This window comes from Scleropages formosus, chromosome 4 (genome assembly GCF_900964775.1).
Source record: "Scleropages formosus chromosome 4, fSclFor1.1, whole genome shotgun sequence".
In the NCBI taxonomy this organism is placed as follows: Eukaryota; Metazoa; Chordata; class Actinopteri; order Osteoglossiformes; family Osteoglossidae; genus Scleropages; species Scleropages formosus.
The window spans coordinates 5072282-5093844 of record NC_041809.1 but is presented as its reverse complement, the minus strand read 5'-3'; the positions used below and the strand labels follow the sequence as shown (position 1 = coordinate 5093844).

General features: G+C 43.5%; 1 protein-coding gene across 4 annotated transcripts in view; it reads right to left on the bottom strand.

Annotated features, from left to right (window-relative positions):
• LOC108932871 (echinoderm microtubule-associated protein-like 6) overlaps nucleotides 1-21563 on the bottom strand; it is a 90996-nt gene that overhangs the window by 53209 nt on the left and 16224 nt on the right. For all 4 annotated transcript variants that reach the window (XM_018749553.2, XM_018749554.2, XM_018749555.2 and 1 more), the window contains exons 2-6: nucleotides 8676-8835; nucleotides 6683-6781; nucleotides 5816-5884; nucleotides 2754-2939; nucleotides 628-763 (exon numbers count right to left, since the gene is read on the bottom strand). In XM_018749553.2, the coding sequence (XP_018605069.1) occupies nucleotides 628-763; nucleotides 2754-2939; nucleotides 5816-5884; nucleotides 6683-6781; nucleotides 8676-8835 (650 nt within the window). The remainder of the gene's footprint in view (nucleotides 1-627; nucleotides 764-2753; nucleotides 2940-5815; nucleotides 5885-6682; nucleotides 6782-8675; nucleotides 8836-21563) is intronic.

Below are 21563 nucleotides of genomic sequence, written 5' to 3'. Positions count from 1 at the left end.
TGCAAAGTTTGCCCTGTGATGGAGCGGCGTCCCGCCCAGCGTGTCCCGTGCCTCATGCCCTATACTCCCTGGAATTTTCTTTGGATCACCAAACCCCTGCACTGAATAGGTAGTATCTGAACAAGGATGGATTAATGGCTGGATATATTTAGGTTGTTCTGCATGAATCTCAGCGCCAAATAAGGGTGGGTGTTACTACGCACAAAAAACTTACATTTGTTCATTTAGCTGATGATTTTCTCCAAAGCAACTTACAGTGTTATTATACGTACAATTATTTACACAGCAGGGTAATTTTTACTAGAGCAATTTAGCATAAGTACCTTGCTCAAGGATACTACAGCCGGACATGAAATTTGAAACTGTAACTTATGGGTCCAAATGGAGCAGCTCTAACCTCTATGCTACCAGCTGTACTGCATGCTGACCTCCAGAACAGAAACAGTCAACCTTTTTGAAAATAACTGAACATTTTTTATACGTATTTAAACAGAATTGCCTGGGAATCTCAAATGGCCTAAATACCAACAAAGACCAGGAGGCTCATCATCGCTGGTCATCGAAAGATCACATACACAAACCACGTAAACAGGACGTGAACCTTGGCATTTTCATTGTCTTCCTTACCTTTGTAGCCCTGCTCAGCCTCCCTGAGGTCAATTTTGGTGATGGGCTTGAAGTCCACATCCCACAGTCGTATGCAGCCATCACGCCCCCCGGTGGCGAATCCCTCCTCGCAGGCATACATGCTGAATATCCCTGCCTATGGAAGCAAAGTGGTTAGCCAACGACAGAGATGCACTCCACTCCACAAGGAGGCGCTATCAGCCTCAAGGCACAGAGAACATCTTGATGAAGTCAGAAGGAGCAACACAGCTTCGTCCTTGACAAAAAAACGTCCGCTGAGAGCATTCGCGGCGTCTGCATGGCCTGCAGCTGTCCTGGCCTCGTGAGCGGACGCAAATTCCAAGCAGTGTTTCCCAGCATGGAAAGGATTCATCGTCTGGCTGTTTTACACAATACCGGCTGCAAGGCAGAAAGGCGTTAAACCTATTACATGGTCAAAGAACTGTAAGGCCAGAGTGAAATTAGACGCGGAGGCAATGTGAACCAGCTTCGAGTTTCGCCGCACGGAAACGAGTGACGAGAACACACTGTGGCATTTATGTGAAAACAGAGCGTGTGTTCCTAAACATGAGGAAGCATTCATACCAAGAGCCTCATGTATGAAAAAGTTCCATTATAATTTTATGCATAATTTCCTTCACAGTAACTATGGGAGTGGCATTTCTTTGCTAGAAAAGCACTCAAAGAACCTAACAGGAAATGGATTTGGGGTTACAGCAAGCAAAGAGAGGTGGAAGTGAACAAGCATCTGTTATTGCTAATGTGGGAATATCTTCTATTCTGCCTCTCGAGACTTGGACAAACGTTAAGGCAACATGCACCCGCCTCACTGTGGGATAATGGGAACATTCCCTGCAAGCACCTGCTTGGTTGGCTCCCTCATTCCATTCCCAGAGCTGTAAAGGACACACGGTTCTTTTCAAAGGCTCATTTTTCAGTTTATTTTCAATTGCATTTGCTTCACCTACCAATTTTGGTATTTTGCTTTTTAGTGGAACGAAACTGACTGCGATAACAAGATGAGGAATGTTGCACATTTGTGGAATGAACTGGTCCACAATCAGCACTTCAGGACTTTGTGGAAAAAACCTATTTTTAATTTGTGTCATATTAGTTCTAATTCTAATGCAGCTTAAAGTTAATACAAATACTATAACATGAAGTCTTATAAGTACAATATATGAATAATGTTTTGTATCTAAGATTTTTACAGAGCCTAACAAATAAATCAAAGGCTGTCAAGCAACAAAGTTTTGACTGATTGGGACTTTTACTGCTAAGTGACTGGATTTATGAACAACACGAATTGCGAACAGATTTCCAGACCCACCTGCGTTTGTAAAGGAAGGACCAGTGTACATAGGTACCACTGAGTGTACTGGGTATTAAAAAGTATGCATGTTCAGGTCTATGAAACAGTTTGGAAGGAATGAGAAGACCAGGTGGAATAAATTGGTACTAAGATCATGACCGCTTCGCATTAATCGCTCGACCTTTTAGCTCCGTTACACCTAACGCCTCAGGGCACTGACCTCAAAACAGCCCGTCTTTCTGGCAAACTGTCCTGCTGCATTCTTTCTGTATTTCAGACCAAAGTGGCATGAGTCAGACTCCCAACAATGAGTCCGTTTCCGGGTCGCAGGGGGTTCAATGAGGGAGAATCTTGGAGACACAGCAGTGATTTGACAGCCTTTTCTCAAGAGCACAAAAATAGAGATCACTGCCAAAAATTAACGCCATCCACGCACTCACCCTCCCATCTGTGTGTCCTTCGCAAATACCACAATGGACGTCTTCTTAGCAAAGACCTTCAACCAAGCTACAAACTATCTCACAAGGTTTTTCGCACATTTCTATCCAATAATGCTGTTCTCCTTATGGGGCTTTAATCTTTGCTATTATGGTCCACATACTTAATGAGTGAAACCCTCATTACCACTAACAGTCCGCCTCTCCTTTGGGCTACTCTCAGGTCCTCCTCTCCTCCGAGTGTGTGGTCTCACCTTCCACAATTAACTCTGATGATCTCTTGGATGGCAACCCATCCTCAAACGTGGGGTAAGGGTAACGGTGTATCACGTTGTCTTTCACAGACTGGCAATAACCCTGTTGCTGCCCCGACTCACCCCGTGTGCTGCTTGCACTGTGCGCACCAGGTTCAGCCCCTTCCACACGTACACATCCCCGTTGAGAGCCCCCGAGTACGTGATGTCGTCCTTTGAGGCGGCCACGCACAGGATGGTCTGCAGGTCCCCCGTCTTGCCAAAGATGCCTCGCTTTGGGGTCAGGGCATTCCCACAGAGAGCCCAGAACTGGAAGATGCGAGAGGACAGAGGGATTCGGAAGATGGGGGGGTGGGGTGGTAATAACAGCCTGTTATATTGCATCAGAAGAACAATATTTTCACTGCTACCATTTCTTTGTTTTAGATGCTCAGCACAACCAGGTTAAATGATGCTACACGGCGCAAAGCACTTTGTTAAAAAGAAGTGGCTCATTCATTACTCTGCATCAATGACTGCAAGTGCACTGACTGCATGTGTTTTATACAGATAAGCAAATGTGGTAAAGGAAGCGTTGCTCATTTTTGACTTTAATCCCTGGAGAAGACCACACGGGAGGGGAGTAAACAGCAATACAAAAGGACTTACAATGCCTGACCGGGGGCTTAGTGTGGCCCTTCTTCTGGGAGCTGCTTACTTAGCTACCGGTAGAAGTGTGTTTCAGTGCTTTAATTCAATGGTACGGGGACCTCAAACACAGAGTCATACATAGAGGTGAGAGCAGCCGCATTCCATGGCAAGCCAAAGTGGCTTCACGTCGCGTTTAAAGGTCACTTTGCGTGTTTTTGCTCGGAGACAGCTGAGGACATAAGCGATATCAAGTGCGGCTTCGTGCCACCAGGTAGACCCTCCATCCACCCCTCAGCATAGTGTCTTAAAGCTCCAAAGCCTGAGTTATCCTCTGTGGGTAGTCACTGGTTTCACCAGTGCCACTAGCTGGTTGAATCAGAGCAGAGTCAGCCAGGCAGTTGAGATACTCTTTGATGATGCTTTTCAACACTCAGAGAAACTTGTGGTCCTCAAATCGGTCATGTATCTCAAGTGGATCTGTGCCTATTGATATGAAAGATCAATATCTACACCTCCATGCTGGTTTGCATGATAAGCAGATATTTCTGCTGCAACCCTACCCCCCCCCATGACCTCCAAGGACACTATGCCCTTCGGCCAGTCCCTGGGATTCTTCATGGCAACACACTTTCTAAAGCTGAGTTTTAAACCAAACTCGTGGTGGAAGACCTGCACCGCTGCAACATCGTTAGATGCGTTCCAGATCGACGCCATGTGCGACATGGTCTCGCACCTCCTAAGGGGCTGGGTTGGATGTGGGAAAACAAAGGGGGGGGGGGGGGGGGGGACCATCCCAACAAGCTATGCTGCAATCTGTCCGGCCAAATCCGATGTGACATCTTCCAACTGCACCCCTAAAGCCAGTATCTAAGCAATTTGTCATATTTCTTCTAAAAAAAATAAAAAAAAAAAAAGTACAAAAAGAGTCAGTGAGCTTATTTATATCAGTGCCCACTGTCCCGTGCAGTGCCTCCCGGTTAGGTAACGGAGAAGCCCAGACACTGTTTAGCCTCCTTTAGAGGATGCCACATCAATAAGTGATAAGGTCCAGGTCACCCTATCTGACCAGAAAACACCCAGTCCCCCTTTTAACCTCTTCCAGGCGGAGAAAGCGCCATATTAATCTACACTGAACCCGCACAACCACGGTGCTGTTGACCTGTCTCACTCGACAACTGAATCCATGCTGTGAGCTCTCGGTTTGGCAGCTTCCTGGTCATGAAGCCAGATTTCCTAATGGAGAGAGGTAAAGGGAAACCCCAGTCGATCCCAGACAGAAGGCCATGTTGATTTCTCTACGAGGCTCTACAACCTTCTAAGTTAGCGGACTGCTCATTCTCACTCACCAGGGTATGAGTGTACGAGACTTTGCATTGGCTGAGCTGGACTCCTCCCCCTTGCTGGCCAGGCCATAAGGTATATGAGGTCTTTGATTAGCTATGCAATCAGGCCCCGCCCCCTCACTCTACAGGCTATGAGGAATGAGACCATGAACTGGCCAAGGTGGCAGACTTTGCCCTCCCCCCACCAACAAAGGAAACGTAGGTGGACCAACCTACAATGGACTGCCTCTGATTCACAATCTGTTTATCTCCCTTAAAACAGAGCAATTTACCTCTAATTACTTCAATTAGTCCCCTGCAGTGTCCACTATCCAGAATTGGCTTACTGGGGCAGCCCAGAGCAGACATACACACCATCTCCTTGTTAATATGTCCTTGAAAAGAATCTTCGGCTGTCACTGCGAATTACCCTTGTTTTTCTACACTGTGTACACACTACTGGTGTGATAGCCAAGGAGCAAAGCTGGATATGAATGAAAAAACTAACAGTACTAAAAAAAACCAACCGTAGCACATTTCGCATTAACCCAAGGCTAAGGGTTCTGGATGGTAATTGTCGGTTTTTGCCAGTATAAACAGAAATTACTTGGGTTTTACCTTGCTTTTCTCCCCTCCACAGACTATCAGTGTGACACACAGGCTTGAATTAATGTGTGGATTCATAGCTGCCATTTCAAATTATGCTACTGATGTGCTACCTTTTCCGCTGCAATTAAATTCCCACATCCTTCTCTATTCTGGCTAAAATATACAGTTTCAACACAAATCCTAGGCATTAATGTGTGAGAAACTGGAGAACTAAAGAAGAAAATATCCCACAGTTATACTTAACTGTAATATATAGCCTATATTACACATTATACAAGGAAATTATTCAACACAGGATAATGAATGTTCGCTTAACCAATGTGGAATTTTTCTTTTTCTTAAAAGTTGGGAGAAGGTAAATGCAAGTAATATTTTCTGCTGCTTTCAAAATGGTAATGCAATGGCAGTAATTCCATGTAAGACATTTCAAATCACTTCAGTTCTCTTCATAAACACCACAAACCGTTCCTTGCATGGTTCCGTAACCCTAAGATGGGGAACACCACACTGCCACAGAAAAAAAGGAGGTAATTTTGAACTTTATCACACATTCATTGACTGCAGCCCTCTGCCATCGTAGCTGGGCTCTGCCCACTTAGCACGTTTGCATGGCTCTGCACTCACCTTGATGTGCTTCACCCCACAGCTCACCATCCTGTGTTGCTGGAAAGGGTCCCAGGTGATGTCAAAGATCTACAACAGGAGTTGCAGTCGGCATGGGAACAGAGTGACAACAGAATGAAAGGAGTGCACGCTCAGCACGTACACAGACACGCGCACATATACACACTATCTTCCTGCAGAGTTAATCTTCTACCAGATTTGCAGCACTTGATCAGCACCAGTGAGCAGCCCTCCCCCCCAACCCAGAGCAGGGTCTTCAGTCATGAGGAAGGCAGCTGCAAGCCTCCCCTGGGCTACGGCTGGCCCACTTCTTAAGGGAGGCGAGAAGGGGAAGGGGTCGAGAGCAACGAGAGGGCAAGGAGTTCAGCACATTTCCTCAGCGCTCACTGGCACAGGACTCTGCTCTCTGCCCCCATCCTGGGGCAAGCCAGCTGGGAAGGGTGCCGGAAGTTGGCTGGTTGAAGTGGGGTGAGGGGTCAAGATGTCATCCCTACTTGATGCATATCTTTTTAAAGTGACTCTCACAGCAATGCCACTACTTCCCGTTCAGTCATATCACATACATCGCAGCTGTGAGCAAAGCATGTGCTGGTGAATGGGAGGTGCCCAGAAAGCTGAGTGCTGGGGGTTGACGGTGGAACAAGCTGTGTCGACATGAGCCAGGAATCGAGGAGCTGTCTTGTGACTGTGGCACAGCACGCAACCCACCTGACCTTCCCACTGTGATTGTGACTTTGCTGCTTTATTGCTGTTTTATTAGTTCATCTGTGACAGACACAAACCACCTCTGGGCTGGAGCAACCTATGGAGGAGTAGCCCGATCATGTGATACAGAAGAATGAAGCCATGAGCCTGGCGGGTCCCTACCCTGTCTGAGTGCCCGGTTGCTGTGGCCAGGACCTTGCCCCTCTTCCAGTCCCACACACACACTGTGTTTTTGGCATCGAGACCCACAGATGCCAACCGCTGCAGAGGGAAAGCGAGAGAGAGAGAGAGAGAGACAGAGGAGGATTGAAAGACAAAAATGATGATTGCTGCACCACAATGATACGGCTGCACAGAGGCAATACATCTTCATCGAGCATCCAGCAGGCAGATGGCATTCGAATTGCACTGGGAGGAGGCAGCGCCGCTCATGTTCTAAATGAGCTTTCGGCAGAATTGTAAAGGACAAGCTGCAATTAGTGCATAAGCAAATTGCCACTAACCCTGTTAAGTGTTAATTATATTTTAACAAATTTCATACCAACAGGAAGTATCCATATTTAAATTTTTTTGTATTCTGCTTGTCCAATGCATGGCAGTGGTGATCCACAGTCCATCCCGGAAACCTAGGATGTGAGGCAGGGTACATCCTGTAGGGGACACCAGTCCATCGTAGAAGAATCACACACATTCATTCACTCACACACCCATTACAGGCAAGTTAGTTACCAATTCACCAGAAACTCACAAAAACACTAAAAGAACATGTAAACTAAATGCAGACTGAGCTGGATCTGAACCCACATCCGAAAAGACAGCTTAAGTGCTGTGAGGCACCAGTGCTACCAGCCGGGCCACAGTACCACCCTACCTTCTGTCATTAAACTTTAAATTTGACAACAGCCTACGTTCACTTACTATGTGAGCAACCATTTGGATTTAAACATATATAAAGCTTTTGTTTGCTTTTCATTTTAGTACCTTAGAAAAACCCATAAGAAAAAACCTAAAGGTGTTATCTGAGCACAGTGGTTTTTGTCCACTGTCACCACAAAACCACTCAAAGATCCTGACGCCAAGCTCATTGGCAAGGCTTTTTTTGACACCTTGGCAGACAGGGTGGAAGCCAAAGTACATATATATTTAATTGCCTGGACTGGGTGTTCCAGGTTCTAAGGTTCCCAGCCTGTGATGCACAGGAATGGAGCTGGTAAAGGATGGTCTCGAACGAATCCAAACAGACGACAGCCATGTGCTGTGCTACTTTTCCACAGAATGGCACGTATTTCTTTGACTTTTCACGCCCCCTGTTTCAGTTAACAGGAGTCGGCAGGCTCTCAAGTTAGAAGACAGGGCTGCAACTCGAAGGAAACCGGTTCGGCTTCTCATTTGAGTCCAACGCCTATATTCTCATAAGAAAAGAAGCTTCTAGAACTTCAGCTTACACTTGATCCAGTTTGGATTCAGGGAGAATTTAACCCACAAGAATTCTGCATTTCAATCAGCCCCTTTCAGCTGGCACTGGGTAAGGTTGTTCACAAAAAAAAAAAAAAAAAAAAAAAAAAGATGTATAATAAAATGCTTAGAAATATAATGCCCTCTTTTTAAAGCAGCATCTGAATGATTCTCCAGTTGACCATATACTTAGATTTTGCCTTGTTTTCAATCTCTCCATCCCGTACTGCCATTATGGCCTCGGTGCACTGGCCTGATGATTTTATTACGCTGCTTGCCGTGTTTCTAATGGCGTTCTGTCATGCAAGCACATTACAGCCAGCTGTCTTCATCCAGTCAATTACTCAGCATGCAAAAGGGACACATTCCTCACCGGGCACATTCTCAGAGGTGACACCGCATTTGTCAGCAGCTAATGACAGTAAGCGCCCCCCCCTTCTGTTGTACATGTATCCTGAAGGCTTCTCCCAGGGCACCCAATATCTCCACACACCTTGCACTGACAAACTGTTTACTACTTAAGATCAATATGGTTTTCAATAGGCCTACTGCACATCAACAATCGGCTCTTCGTTTTACTGGGCAGCAGATCCTGATCAGATGGGAGTCTCATCAAAGCTCTTTTTAAAAATGTGGCAAAGGCAATGGTGGAGCTTTGCATGTTGCAGTCTGGGGATGCAATAACAAGGCTGAGTCTCACCTGGCCATCCGAGTCGAAGGCCAGGCAGGCCACCCCGTGCGTGTGCACATCCTTCAGGATGGAGATCGTCTGTACGTTGTATGTGTCCCACACACAGATGTATGGGTCCTTTCCCACCTGCCCCGTAGCCACCTGAGTCTTGTCTGGGTGCAGAGCAAGGCTGGAGGAAAAAGGAGGGCAATGGGTAATACTCTTGTTATTTGACATGGCATCAGTGTCACAAACCGGATTCTCCACATAAAAATATTCACCTCTTCTGTTTCACTTCCAAGTACACAAGTCTCACTCAAAATCTTTGTCTTGGGTGCATCACGTATGCATTCCACACCTGATACATTTAAGGCAAAATTTGAACTGAAACTCCACAAATCCTCATTTAAAACAAGAAATTCTTTGCTTTCGTTTCTGGGTTCAACAATGAATTGGAGGAACACAGTGCTGAGACATGGAAAATTACATGCACAGCGCCCTGTTTCCGCAGTGCCTCCAGCCTGTATACCAACATCGCTCATTATAATAGGCTGGCGGCCCTTAATTAATGGCCTGGAGTACTTTATTATCTGTGAAGAGACTATGAAAAGTGACAGCAAAGCCTCCCGCTGGCTAACAACGTTAACCATAGTTGAATTCCGGGGAGAAAAGAGAAAAAAAAAACAGGAAAACAAAAATACATAAAGGAATTTACATTCTGATCACAAACACTCCAAGTTTCTGGATCTGACAATGGCTTTGAAATATGTTAATTTATTCCTGGATGCTAATTCAGGTGTATCACAATAATGATAGAAACATGGGCAAGCAACCAGAGAACCTTTCTTCTTACTTGAGGTGGAAGACAGAAAGTCATTTGCCTTATTATCTGAACAATTATCGTGATGAATTAGAGATGGATGACCACATTTGCACATTAATGAAATCAAAATTCATTTCTACTTTTTTTTTTTTTAACGGGGAGGAAAAGGGGAAAAAAAAAAAAAAAAAAAAAAAAAAAAAAAACTGATAGGCCCCAAACGGTGCATCACTGGAATACACAGAAATAATTATCTTGCTAAAAGAAAAAAAGAAAAAGACCAAGCCATCAGCGAAAGTAAAGGGAAGCCATTAAAAAGTAATTTGAACAAGTCACAAAGCCGAGGAAAGAAACAGCTGAGCATACCCGGCTGCTGTGAGAAGACTGAGCTGTCCAGCTTTCCACACATATATACTTCAGGACTGTTAATCCAGTATGCCTGATCATGTGAACACACATGACACTATACACAAATGACTATCGCTTCTCAAACCCACCAAGTGATGATTGACTATACGTTGTTCCTGTTTAGCAGATGCTATCCTTCACAGTAACCTACGATGTTAAACTACCTACGATTAATTACCATTTATACAGCAGGGTAATTTTACTGGAACAATTTAGGGTAAGTGCCTTGCTTAAGAGTACGATAGCACTTAGTGATATTCAAACCTACAACCTTCAGATCTGAAGGCAACAGCACTAACCATTACTCTATCAGCTGCCATCAGTTTTCAGTTAAATACTTTGATACTTGTCCATATTTTTGGACGAGTGAACTTATGTGACATTCTAAGTCAACTTGGACAAATGTGTGTTAAAAGACTTAAGTGCGAATAACAAACCTGGTTATTTTCAGTAGGTCATACAGTGATTAAACCTGCAGCTTCTGGATTCAAAGGACCGGGTTCAAATCCAGCTCCCGCTGTAGCTCCCTTACACAAATCGCTCCAGTTAAAATGACCAATCTGTGTCAACCGGTACCTCACTGTAAATAGCTTAACACCAAGTTGCATTGGAGAAAAGCATCAGCAAAATGCATAAATGTAAAACTGTGCTCCAGTACACATGTGTGAAATGTGCAGGTGACGCTACGCCATCACTATCCCGAGACCCACTCTGTCCTCATCTGTCCTCAGGGTGGTTGCTGGGGTAACAGCTGGGCCGAGCGTCGCTTGGACAAACCGAAACCCCACAGGTCGTTAAGTGCCTCAATGATGGCTATTTTAATTTTCTAACTATACCTCAATATAATGGCACCGTTACTCAAGACTGCAGGGTAGGTGGACCTTGACAAGTCCAAGGTATCGGGGGACACAGCCATTTAGGGCAATATCCTCCCTGTCAGGGGCCATTAGGGAGGAGGGGGAGCAAGACGTAGTAGATGGGCTGCGTCACTGTGACCTTGGTGGGACGCCCAGGGTGAGGTCACTTTGCCGGATCTGAGAGACTCTCAGCAAGGGAACCTCCCATCAATAAGATAAAAAAAAACGATGAGTAAGGGATACGCACTGTTATACAGAGGGCTTATAAAATGTCAAATATGTTTCCTCTCAGGAGAAGAAAGAGAGAAAAAAAAAAAAAAACCACACGGTTAAATCTCAGTTCTTTAGACTCGGAAAGCACTGCTAAAAAAAAAAAATATTTAATTTGGAAAGGGCCCGAATCAGATGGGTCTAATCCCTGCAGATAACCAAAGCGTCTCTCCAGCCGTCAAGACGCACCCACATTACAGATACCGTTGATAGAGCAGCGATCTGGAGGTGGTAGTGGGGGCGGGGAGACGACGACGACACACAATTAACAATGAGTGTTTATCTTCCGAAAGCAGGCATGAGAGGAGCTGGCAAGAGGAGAGTAAACACGGACTCACACACACATACACACAATCACCCAACAGATTCCACTCACCCACTTCTCAGAGTTCCACAGTGATCCTTGTTAGGGTATTTTCACTCGGTGCTGGAGGGCCCTGGGACTGCAAAGCCAGGCGACCCGGTAACCCGTGCCAGAAGCATCCTCACCTCCAGGATGAATGACCAAGGACCCGTGAGTGTCTCAGCACTGTCAGGACCACTGACTCACCATTTACACAGGACCCATTTCAGGGAACCCGTGTCAACCGTCAAATCAATATAAATCCATTTGGATCACTCTGAGGTTACAGAGATTCGAAACGTGGGCAGCAGCACTGAAGCACATGACTCATGCGGGGTTTCCAAGAGAACATGCTCCACTTGGAACACCCACTAATTTCAGAGGGAATGAATACAGCGTAAATGCAGAGCTGATAAAATACCGAGACAGGAATCCTACCCTTACAACTGATTCTGAATGTTAGTCACCTTTTCACATTTCACCATCCCATGAGCCTTGCGGTCAAGTATTTCAACTTGGGAATAAAACCACAGTTACCACTTATGAGATACTCCTAGATCTGTACTTCATTTCAATGTCCATGAGGGCCAGAACTGCTCATCAAATGATTCAAGTAATGCTTATTGAACAATAATCCCTCAGTTCTTAAGTGTGAGGTCAAAGGAGGCCTGTTGCAGAAGATGAGCTGCAATCTAGAAGAATTTAAAAACTAAAACAAATTTACATTTAAGAACGCTGATCCTGCCTGACCAAGGACTTCAGAGCTGGACACCTCTGAGCCATGGCTGCCCTGGGCACAGCCATAAACCTGTGGAAGAAGAACTGGTAATTGCTGGACATCTGTCCCACTGGCTTAAAGGCTCTGGTACGCACACCAAGCACTCTGCATGTGTTCACATGGGTCAGGGCTCCTTAAAGTGACACTGGCATTCCCGTCTCTTGGCAGCTTGTCTGGCCTTCCAGGGGTTGGTACTGATCACATTCATCATTCGATGCCTGGCGAAGTCTTCATCCTGTGAAGGCCATAGATTGTTGATCCTTACAGCCAGTTGTAATAATACAATCATTGCCCATAATCATTTCCCATTGCTAGGGCTGAAATGCTTTTCACGACACCCATAATTGCTGCCTTCCTTGTTCTCTCCACTTTTCCCTGACTTTTAACATAGCGAAGTGTTCCCCACGGTTAATGAAACAGACTTTGTACTGCTGGCTTTGTGACATGGATCAGGAGAAGCCCAGGGTTCCCTGTATTCAACACAGCAGAAGACTGCAACCGCACTGTATTTTCCTCATTGCCTACTGAAGCTTTTGAAAAAAAGCTACAAGGGCACAATAAAACAGAACAATGAAGTGAGAAATATTTTAGTCAGATACATTCAGTTTGATGTCTGATCAGCAAGGCTGACAATTTTGCACATTCCATCACCTTGCCAGGTTTGTTTCAATAAAATGCTAACGAAAAAAATCAAATCATTTAACTTACAATAAATGGGTAAAAGTAGTAAGTGAAGAAATCATCATTTTGTCCAAGATTTCATGGAGAAAACATGAATTTTTCTTTGCTTTACAATCGTCTCTGGGGAAGACTAACACAAAGTGATTAAGACACAAAGCCTCTACTTTTTTCTTGGCTCCCCCTTTAACTGACAAACAACTATGAACTGAAGAGATGAGGTCAAGACACCCAGCTGAGACAATCTGCCTTTGTAGAGTTTTTCTAAAAACATTTTCAGTACTTTGACAGTGTCACAACACAGCCACAACTTTATGTGTCAAAGAATACACTGGTTCTTTGAATTACAAATGATAATTTCTCATACAATCATTTTTATGAAATATATGATCACGTGATTTCCTTACATTTCTATTTCCTAAAAATTGTGTTTGTGGTAAAACAAAATCTGCATTTACCCAGCAAGCTGATAGATGGCAATAAAAGGCATGCACAAAGGAGTGTAGACCACCTTTTTTTGTTAAAACTGGCTTCAACAGTGTTTACAGTTCATGTCTTGTGTTTGAGACTCCTGGTTATTCTTACATTGGAAGTAGAAAGAGGTATTCTGTTACCATGGAGACCAAAGTGGAGACAAAGCTGAATGTGGCAAGAAGACAACTTTGTACATGCTTACAGGATAACCTAAACGGCAATGAAAACTGAAGTGTGTTTTTTTATTTCCAGTAATTTTAAAGTAGCCTTCTTTCTAATGTAACTTAAAAAGAACATAAAGTCAGAGAATTTTTTTTAGACAACAGTGATGTCTACTGAAATATTTCAAATGGTAGCTCTTTTACACTTGGATCTGCTAAATGAATTAATATTTTTCTCCAGTGACATACATCTCAGGAAAAAACACAATGTGTGCATTATATGAAAATTTTTTTGATGTAGCTTTTATTGGCTTAATCAAATGTGCTGTACAAAAGACGATATACACTGACAGAGTGGATTAAGAAAGAAAATATTTGCTTAGCTGGTCATGTTTAATACAATTACAAAAAAAATCCTTTGTCATCATGAACATAGTGCTATAATTAATAGTTGGGGAAAAAAATGGAGCCTCCACCTCTGAGAATTAATGTTTGGAATTGTGGAATAACATTAAAAAAAAAAAAAAAAAAAACCCTTCTACAGTGTCATCCTTGGTACCAAAGAAGATGGACAAAGAACATGAACAAACAGTTTAAATCAGCTGGGGAAAAACAAGTTATCATCCTACTCCAGCTTGGTCAGACTTCACAGTGTCCTTCACCACAACATACTAGAAGCTTTTCCAAATGTCTCCTGCACAGTGACTGCTGGGGGAATTCTCCTATTACCTTCCAAATGTGCTAGCCAGTGACAAGCCCACTCACTGCATACCCATGTTCGCTTGCCAGGAGCTTGAGGGTATGGGCGCTACCCTACAGCATTCTACATCTACAAGGTCAACCAGAACAGATTTCAACAGTGTGCGTGCATGTGTGAGTAGAGAGGGCAAAAGAAAAAGTTGTTTAGATAGCAAAGGCATGCCCTTTGGCCAATCACAACCACAGGCAAACTGGGCTGTATCCAGTGAAGGATAATGAATGAAGTGAAAGTGCAATTTTGGTGTTCTTTTCCACTGTCGGTTTTGTTTCACAAAGAATATCAGGGTGCTTCCCTTCACATTTGCAGCTAATACTTTTTGGACACCTCCAGCACGGGTTTTTTTTAATTTCCTGGTGGTGACATTTGGTCTAGTTTATGCTCCGATATTGCATTCACATCACAGAACTCTATACAATAATCACAACCAAAGTTTTAATAACTTGGTGCCTAATAAAGCACTAAGGATTTCTAAAAAAAGCAATTGATGGATATGTCCTGGATATGGATAGTTCCTCACTAGGATAGGTGATCTTGTGCACATCAGTAATGACTACAGGTCAATAAGTTTGGCTGTAGCTATGCAGTGCAACACACTCGTATCAAAAACCGGCGTCCTTCCTTCAAGCTTCCTCGTTCAGACAGCAGGCCCCAGAGGCTCGGGGAGGGGTGCTTGGAATTGCAGAGACCTAAAAGCAACTGTGGATAAGTGAAGAAGACAGATCCTTATGAGCATTTAATAAGTGAACCAAATCCACCAGCTCCATGCTGCCCAGGATGAGGGAGCCAGGGACTCCCCGTTCTGCTTCTCCTGACTGTGGGGCAGGGGACACCTCTGCCAAAATAGCCCTTGGCTGAATAAACCATAGAAAACAGAAACAGTGACAAGAGGCAGTGTCACACTTCTGTCTTTGCAAGACGTTATTTGCCACAAATACACAGCCAGCGACTAAAGGGGGATCTGAGTACCAATCACACAACTCCACAGAGGACATCCATTTCATATTAACAGTTTTTCTGCTGACAAGTTAAGCAGCGCCAACAAGAGAAAAGGTCATTCAAGATCCTGAGCCACCCAAACCCTTGTCCTGTCTAGCAGGACTGGAGGTCAAGCCACTGGCAAATTGGATCAGAAAAACCAGCTTATCCCCACCAGTCGACCTGTAGCTCAATCCTGAAACAGCTTTGGGATGCAGCACACGAATACCCATTGCATGGGGTAGACCATTACCAATATGTCACACAGTAACTGGGAAAGGACATTTTCCTCTAGTGGCGATTTTATAAGCTATGTTATCTTAGCATATATGAAACTCAGCAAGTGGAATGTAAGAACATGGTGTTGGAGAAAGCTGTATGTTTATTCACAGAACAGGACAAGCTTGACATTCTAAGTTGCGTGGTAATCAATGGCTCAGGAAAACAGACCTGACGTGTGGACGTGGAGATGTGGCAAAGGAGAGAGCTGTCCTTGTTACCAGCATCCCTGTCTACTTTCACTTAAGGCTTATTTCACCTCCAATTGAGAATACAGGATGGCATTTAATAGTGCATGCCATTAAACCTGTCGAGAAACATAAAATTATTTTTAAAATCCCTCGACTACACAAAGTCTAAATTTCTCTTCCTTCTGGCAAGGTACCTTCCTCAACCATTACAGAACACATTAATGCTTTATGCACCTGCTAAGATTCACACGTGTCCATTCCTGTGTTTTTGTGTCTGTCTTGCATAGTGCTGCGTGTTTGTGTATGTGTGTGCATGTGCAGAGGCCCCTGCTGTTTATCTGCGAGTCAGGCTTTCCCACCTACGTATCCTCAGTCTCCAAAGGGGGGCTTTAAACTGAACCAGCAGATAAAAATATGTTGGAAGGCATCGCTGAGACTTCTCCAGTGCTTCTCATTCCTGGATTAAAAAAAGGGTATATTTAAATGTTTGTCTACATTTACATGTATTTATTTAGCGGATGCTTTTCTCGAAAGAGACTTACAGTGTTAAGGTTACAATTATCTACCCATTTATATAGCTGGATAATGTTACTGGAGTAATTTGGGGTAAGTACCTTGCTCAAGGGTACTACAGCCAGAGGTGCGGATCAAACCTGTGAGCTTTGGACCCAAAGGCAGTAGCTCTAACCACTACGCTACCAGTGGGTATATGATGCACTGAACTACTAAGTTTTTCATCTAACGTACCTACAAAAATGACTATTGTTCTTTAATGTTCTATGTTCTTCAATAGGAAAGGACAGATATACCAGCAATCCCATCAATCACCTGGATCTACCAAATGCCTAAGACTGAAATGTCACAAATAATTTTCTAGAATTACTTCAAGCTAAAGTCAAATAATGTAATAACTATTAGATTATTGCCCTGAGAGAAATGATATGAAGGAAATTTGCTGAAGGCAAAAATATCTTGTTCTAGAAGTGATAGATTTTTACATTCCAGAGCTGTTTAGCAAAGTGCAGGGAGGCTGAATATGGCTACAGCTATTCTTGGAAAAAGATCAGGTGGTGGTGTGTGGATTAAAGGCAAAGACCTCATGCAAGTTATGAATTGCAGCCTTTAAACTGAAAGAGGTATTAAGGAGACATCCTGCTTACAAATATACAATACTCCCTTGTCGTGCCCCGGAAGAAAATTACGTGTAAGGAGCCCTATGCTCAGCTCGGCCCCATCTCACCACACTGAAAGGTGGAACTTGCCAAACGCTATTACCTCAGTGTGGCACTGCAGCAAATTACGAGGGGAAGCATTATGGAATTACAGAATTGTTTGCAGATGCTTAGTTTTATTTTGGGGGGAAATGGGTGGCACAGAGTTGGCATGGGAGGGCAACTGTAGGGGTGAACATGAACCAGGTTATGAAGGAACACTGAAGGTGGAGCGGGGCCGTTCATTCATGGAGTTGCTCCATGTCACACTGCAGGGAAATGAATCACAAGCAGCTCCAGGGATGAGCAGCAAGATAGAGCAAACCCGCCCTGCGGTGCACACTGTGGTGCGGGGGTGGGATCTGAAGTCTCCACAGACGGGAGGCTGCCGGGGTTTCATCTGTGCCTGACAACCCACCGACTCACCCCCCACCTCAGTGTGCACTGCAGTGGAGACAGTAAACAGCCACAGGTTGTACCAAGGAAGTGGATAACGCAGCATGACGTTTCTGGGTTGTACTCCAGACAGAGGAAGTGTAATTCCAGTGTTGCTCCAGGATGCACCAGCTGCTAATGAGAATGGTACGCTAGGCTAACACACACACTTTACTCAGCTTAACTGGACTGCAACGGTACCCAACTGGTTAAGAATGGACGGGTAACCTTATTTGCATTTCGATGTTAAACGGTTGCATTGTTAGCTGAGCAGATTTTCCAGCGACACCTGATGTCCATCATGTCCATCACTTCCTTACAGTCTAACAGTCTCTTCTGTAGCGGTATGTCCTGCAAAATCAACACTCCATTTCCAGAGTTGCCTCCCCGCCACTGAGTTTCTACTTAGTCAAGGCATTTTGCAGGGCTGCATGGAGGAACCTCCTGAAGTACAACGCTCCCCTTGACAAGGGATGCCTCCACCACCTTGTTCTTCAGCCTTACATAGCTCAGGTCCCAAGTCACTGAGCACATCAGGGACATTAGACATCTATCAAGTTTTTGGGCACGTTCATCTCAGCTGTAACGCAATAGTTGTGTTCTCTTTAGACCCCACACTATAGAAAATCATGCAACTAAAATAACAGGGCTTACGGAAAAAATAGGGCTGGGGCAGACCACGGAAAACATTACGCAAAATCTAACCGAATTCCATTGTTGGCCTATCACAAAGGGTAGCACAGTTTAAATATCTTAAAGCCATTTTAAATAATGAAATAATACCATAAATATAACACTTCATGTTCATGTAAATTCTTGTTCACAAAACATATGCAATAGCAGACATTACTGATGAAGGGCCACGAATCACCTGATGACTGACTGCAAAAAAAAAAAAAAAAAAAAAAAAAGATGGACAATAAGAAGGAACGCGAAGACGTGGAATCAGCCGCTCGTTCTTTCCAACTAAACCCTTAGATTATACTGTAGCAGAATTACAGCTTACATTTACATTTCACATTCATTCATTTAGCAGATGCTTTTCTCCAAAGCAACGTACATCTCGGCAAAAATACAAATTTGTGCATTACATTAGGAGAGAGACATAACTACAGTAAACCTAGTGTTCTACCTTCCACTTGATGCACCGATGTTCATCGCTTGAGCAGATGCATAAAAGGCAGGATAAATGAATCCTGATAACCTTCCTACAATTTTTTTTAAAGGTTCACAAACATTTACATACAATACAGAAGTAACAGCTGTGTAAAGGCCTATCTGGGGATGATCATAAAGTTACGGTGCATGAACATTTACACCAGCTTCTGCATCTCTTGTTCAAGATGCTTTCGTTAACATAAAAATAGCGACAGTACACTGTCCAAGGCATCAACTGGGAGAAAAATCAAGTCTCCAGCAGCAATGTGGAATATACAGCAGATGCAGCATAGCTTGCCAAGGAACGTACTGCACCAGAATGAAAATGTGTAACCATCTAATTGTAACCCTGTGGATAGACACAAGAGCCTGTTTGATGTACAGCAGTCCAAAAATTAATAGAAAAGAAATCTAAAAGCAAAGTCTGATTTAAAAAAAAAAAAAAAAAAAAAAAAAAAAAAAACTTTTCGAAATGCACACAGTACATTGTCACATTGAGATAGGAGCTCATAAATAAATTAGCTTGGCATAAAAAGGCTTGGGCAGACGTTTTGACAGCGTCAAACCCTTTTCAAATGCTAATGAGATTGGTCCAGGATCCCCATTTAATAATTCACCATCAGTTTGATTCACTGCAAAAATGAACCACTGCTGCCATTGTTGGGAGCTGGGACCCTCTCTGTATGGGAACAAATCAGATGGAAGCTGTAATCGGACGCTTTGAAGTAAGCCGGTGACTTCTACATTTTAGAAACAAACTGAACACACTGATTGGAAATGGTACAGGCAAACCAGAATGGGAACTAATAAAATCAGGACTGCAGTTTTAAATTGGAAATTGATGTCATTCTAAAACTGCAGCCTTGCTACGGCTCCGGGGACGTTAACAACGTCGCCAGGCAATTCCACACACAAGAACAGCAGATTAAATCAAGCCTCATTACAAAGGCTATTTTGACCTCAAAGTCCAGTGATTTGGTTTCGCCAACACAGAATTGGGTTCTCCAGGAAAGGGACTTGTTAGAGGGTGACAACTTAGAGAACACGGTTGACATCTTTCAGGTCTTTACAGCACCTCATCCGTACTTGGGCTGTTGCATCTATCAAAAACAGCAACTTCATAATGGTGTTCTAGTGTCAACAACAGGGAGAAAACTCACAATACACGACAAACACAGGACAGTCTCTCAGTATTTCACTGTTAAGACTAAGTCAGTCAAGGATTCGGTTGCTACTGATACTACACCTCTGTAGAATGGCAGACTTTTATAAGAGCAAGACAATTCCCCGTTTCAGTTGATGGCACATCTGTCACAGTCATTATGTCATAAAGGCAATCCTAACTTGGGATTCAGATTTGGAACTGACGGAAGCACCAAAACTTAGTGGCAACCTTTCCTCACCTGTGCATCAATAATTTTTGCAGTACAATGTACAGTATTCATCTTTTCATTCAAAAAATTATTGTAGCTTGGCATCATGAGTTACAATCTCTAGTTGTATTCTGACCAGGCTTTCAAAGCTACTCTTTCTACATTGCCAATGTATCCTATGGATGGTTTCCCTGACAACGGAGAACAAGGCTACCTTTGCAGCAAAGGGAATAGAATTCAGATCCTGAACAAAGCTTGGTACTGAGAGGTCAAACCTCAAGGAGCTAGAGCACAATGGCTCAAAGCAATCTGCTTCAACCTATTCACTGCGTTTGTCTTCAAATTACACTGAGCCACGGGCAAGATGATGTCCCCTGAAAGGTGATGGTCTGTAGCCTCGAGCTCATTGTGCCTGGGAAAACAGCAGCATGGTCTGGATTTTCACTGTAAAAGACAGACATGATTACGCAGAACCAGAGGAATAAAAAGAACCATGTTGAACAACAGTGTCTAGTATAACTTGCTGAAAGGAATAACATGTTTGGAGCAATCCTGGAAGCCTTACTAAGAGGCTTTAACATAACTGTGAGCTGAGAAATCAGGATTCGTCTTTCATAGTAGCCTTTCCTCCGGCAGGGCTGCTGCACTCCGTTTCACAAGACATGCATGTTTTACCAGCAATGTTTTCCACAAATTCATCTTTCTTACTGGATTATCTGTCACAGGTAGACACTGGTCATAAGTGCCATGTAACCTCAGGTGTATCTGTGTTATTAGAATATTTTGCAAATGTCAGATTATTTTTCTTTCACACTAGTGGAAAAAAAACTCGTAATTCTATCTTTTACTCAAACTTTCGATCAAAACTAAGAGGTTCTCCAGCCACTACTAGCTGAGACTACATGGTTTTTGTTTCAACCCATTACCTAATTTTTGTTTTTGTACACTAGGCACCCTTATTGAGCCTTTCTAAAACTTCAGGTTTTGTATAATATTTTGTAGAAGATAAGCCATGCCAAGTACTGTTGCATAAAATGTGCTCATCAGAAGATACCCTAGTGGGCTGTACTGTGAGGATATTCTTCATTTTTCAGTGACTCCAGCTGAAGCTGACCAGGTCTGTGTGCATCAATATTTACATCAGTCTCAATGGAATGTCTTAGAGCCCTTGTATTTTGGAGTTTGGGCCACTGACACACAGTCTGTCTCGGGTTTCATATTGCACTACTGGTGGAAAAGAGGGGAGTTGATACAGAGGTAAGAAAAAAGGAAATTTCAGAATCAGACTTTTTGGAATGCTGTCAATCAATGAAACTGTTAAAATACACCCAGAAATTTTCATAATATGCAATACTAGTGACATACAGAAATTCTTTTCTGAAAGAGGGCAATAGTATTGGTATTAGCTGAATGTTTCAGCACAAACATCAATTACAAGGGCAAGAAAGGACTCACCAACAAATACATTTACAATTATTTATTTATCAGATGCTTTTCTCCAAAGCAACTTCCAGTGGACACTATGTAGTGTTATCAGCCCACACACCTTATTCACCAAGATGACTTACACTGCTAGATACACTACTAACAATGGGGCACTCATCCATAGATCAGCGGAACACACACTGTCACTCACACACTATGGGGGAACCTGAAGAACATGTCTTTGGACTGTGGGAGGAAACCAGAGCACCCAGAGGAAACCACACAGACATGGGGAGAACATGCAAACTCCACACAGACTGAG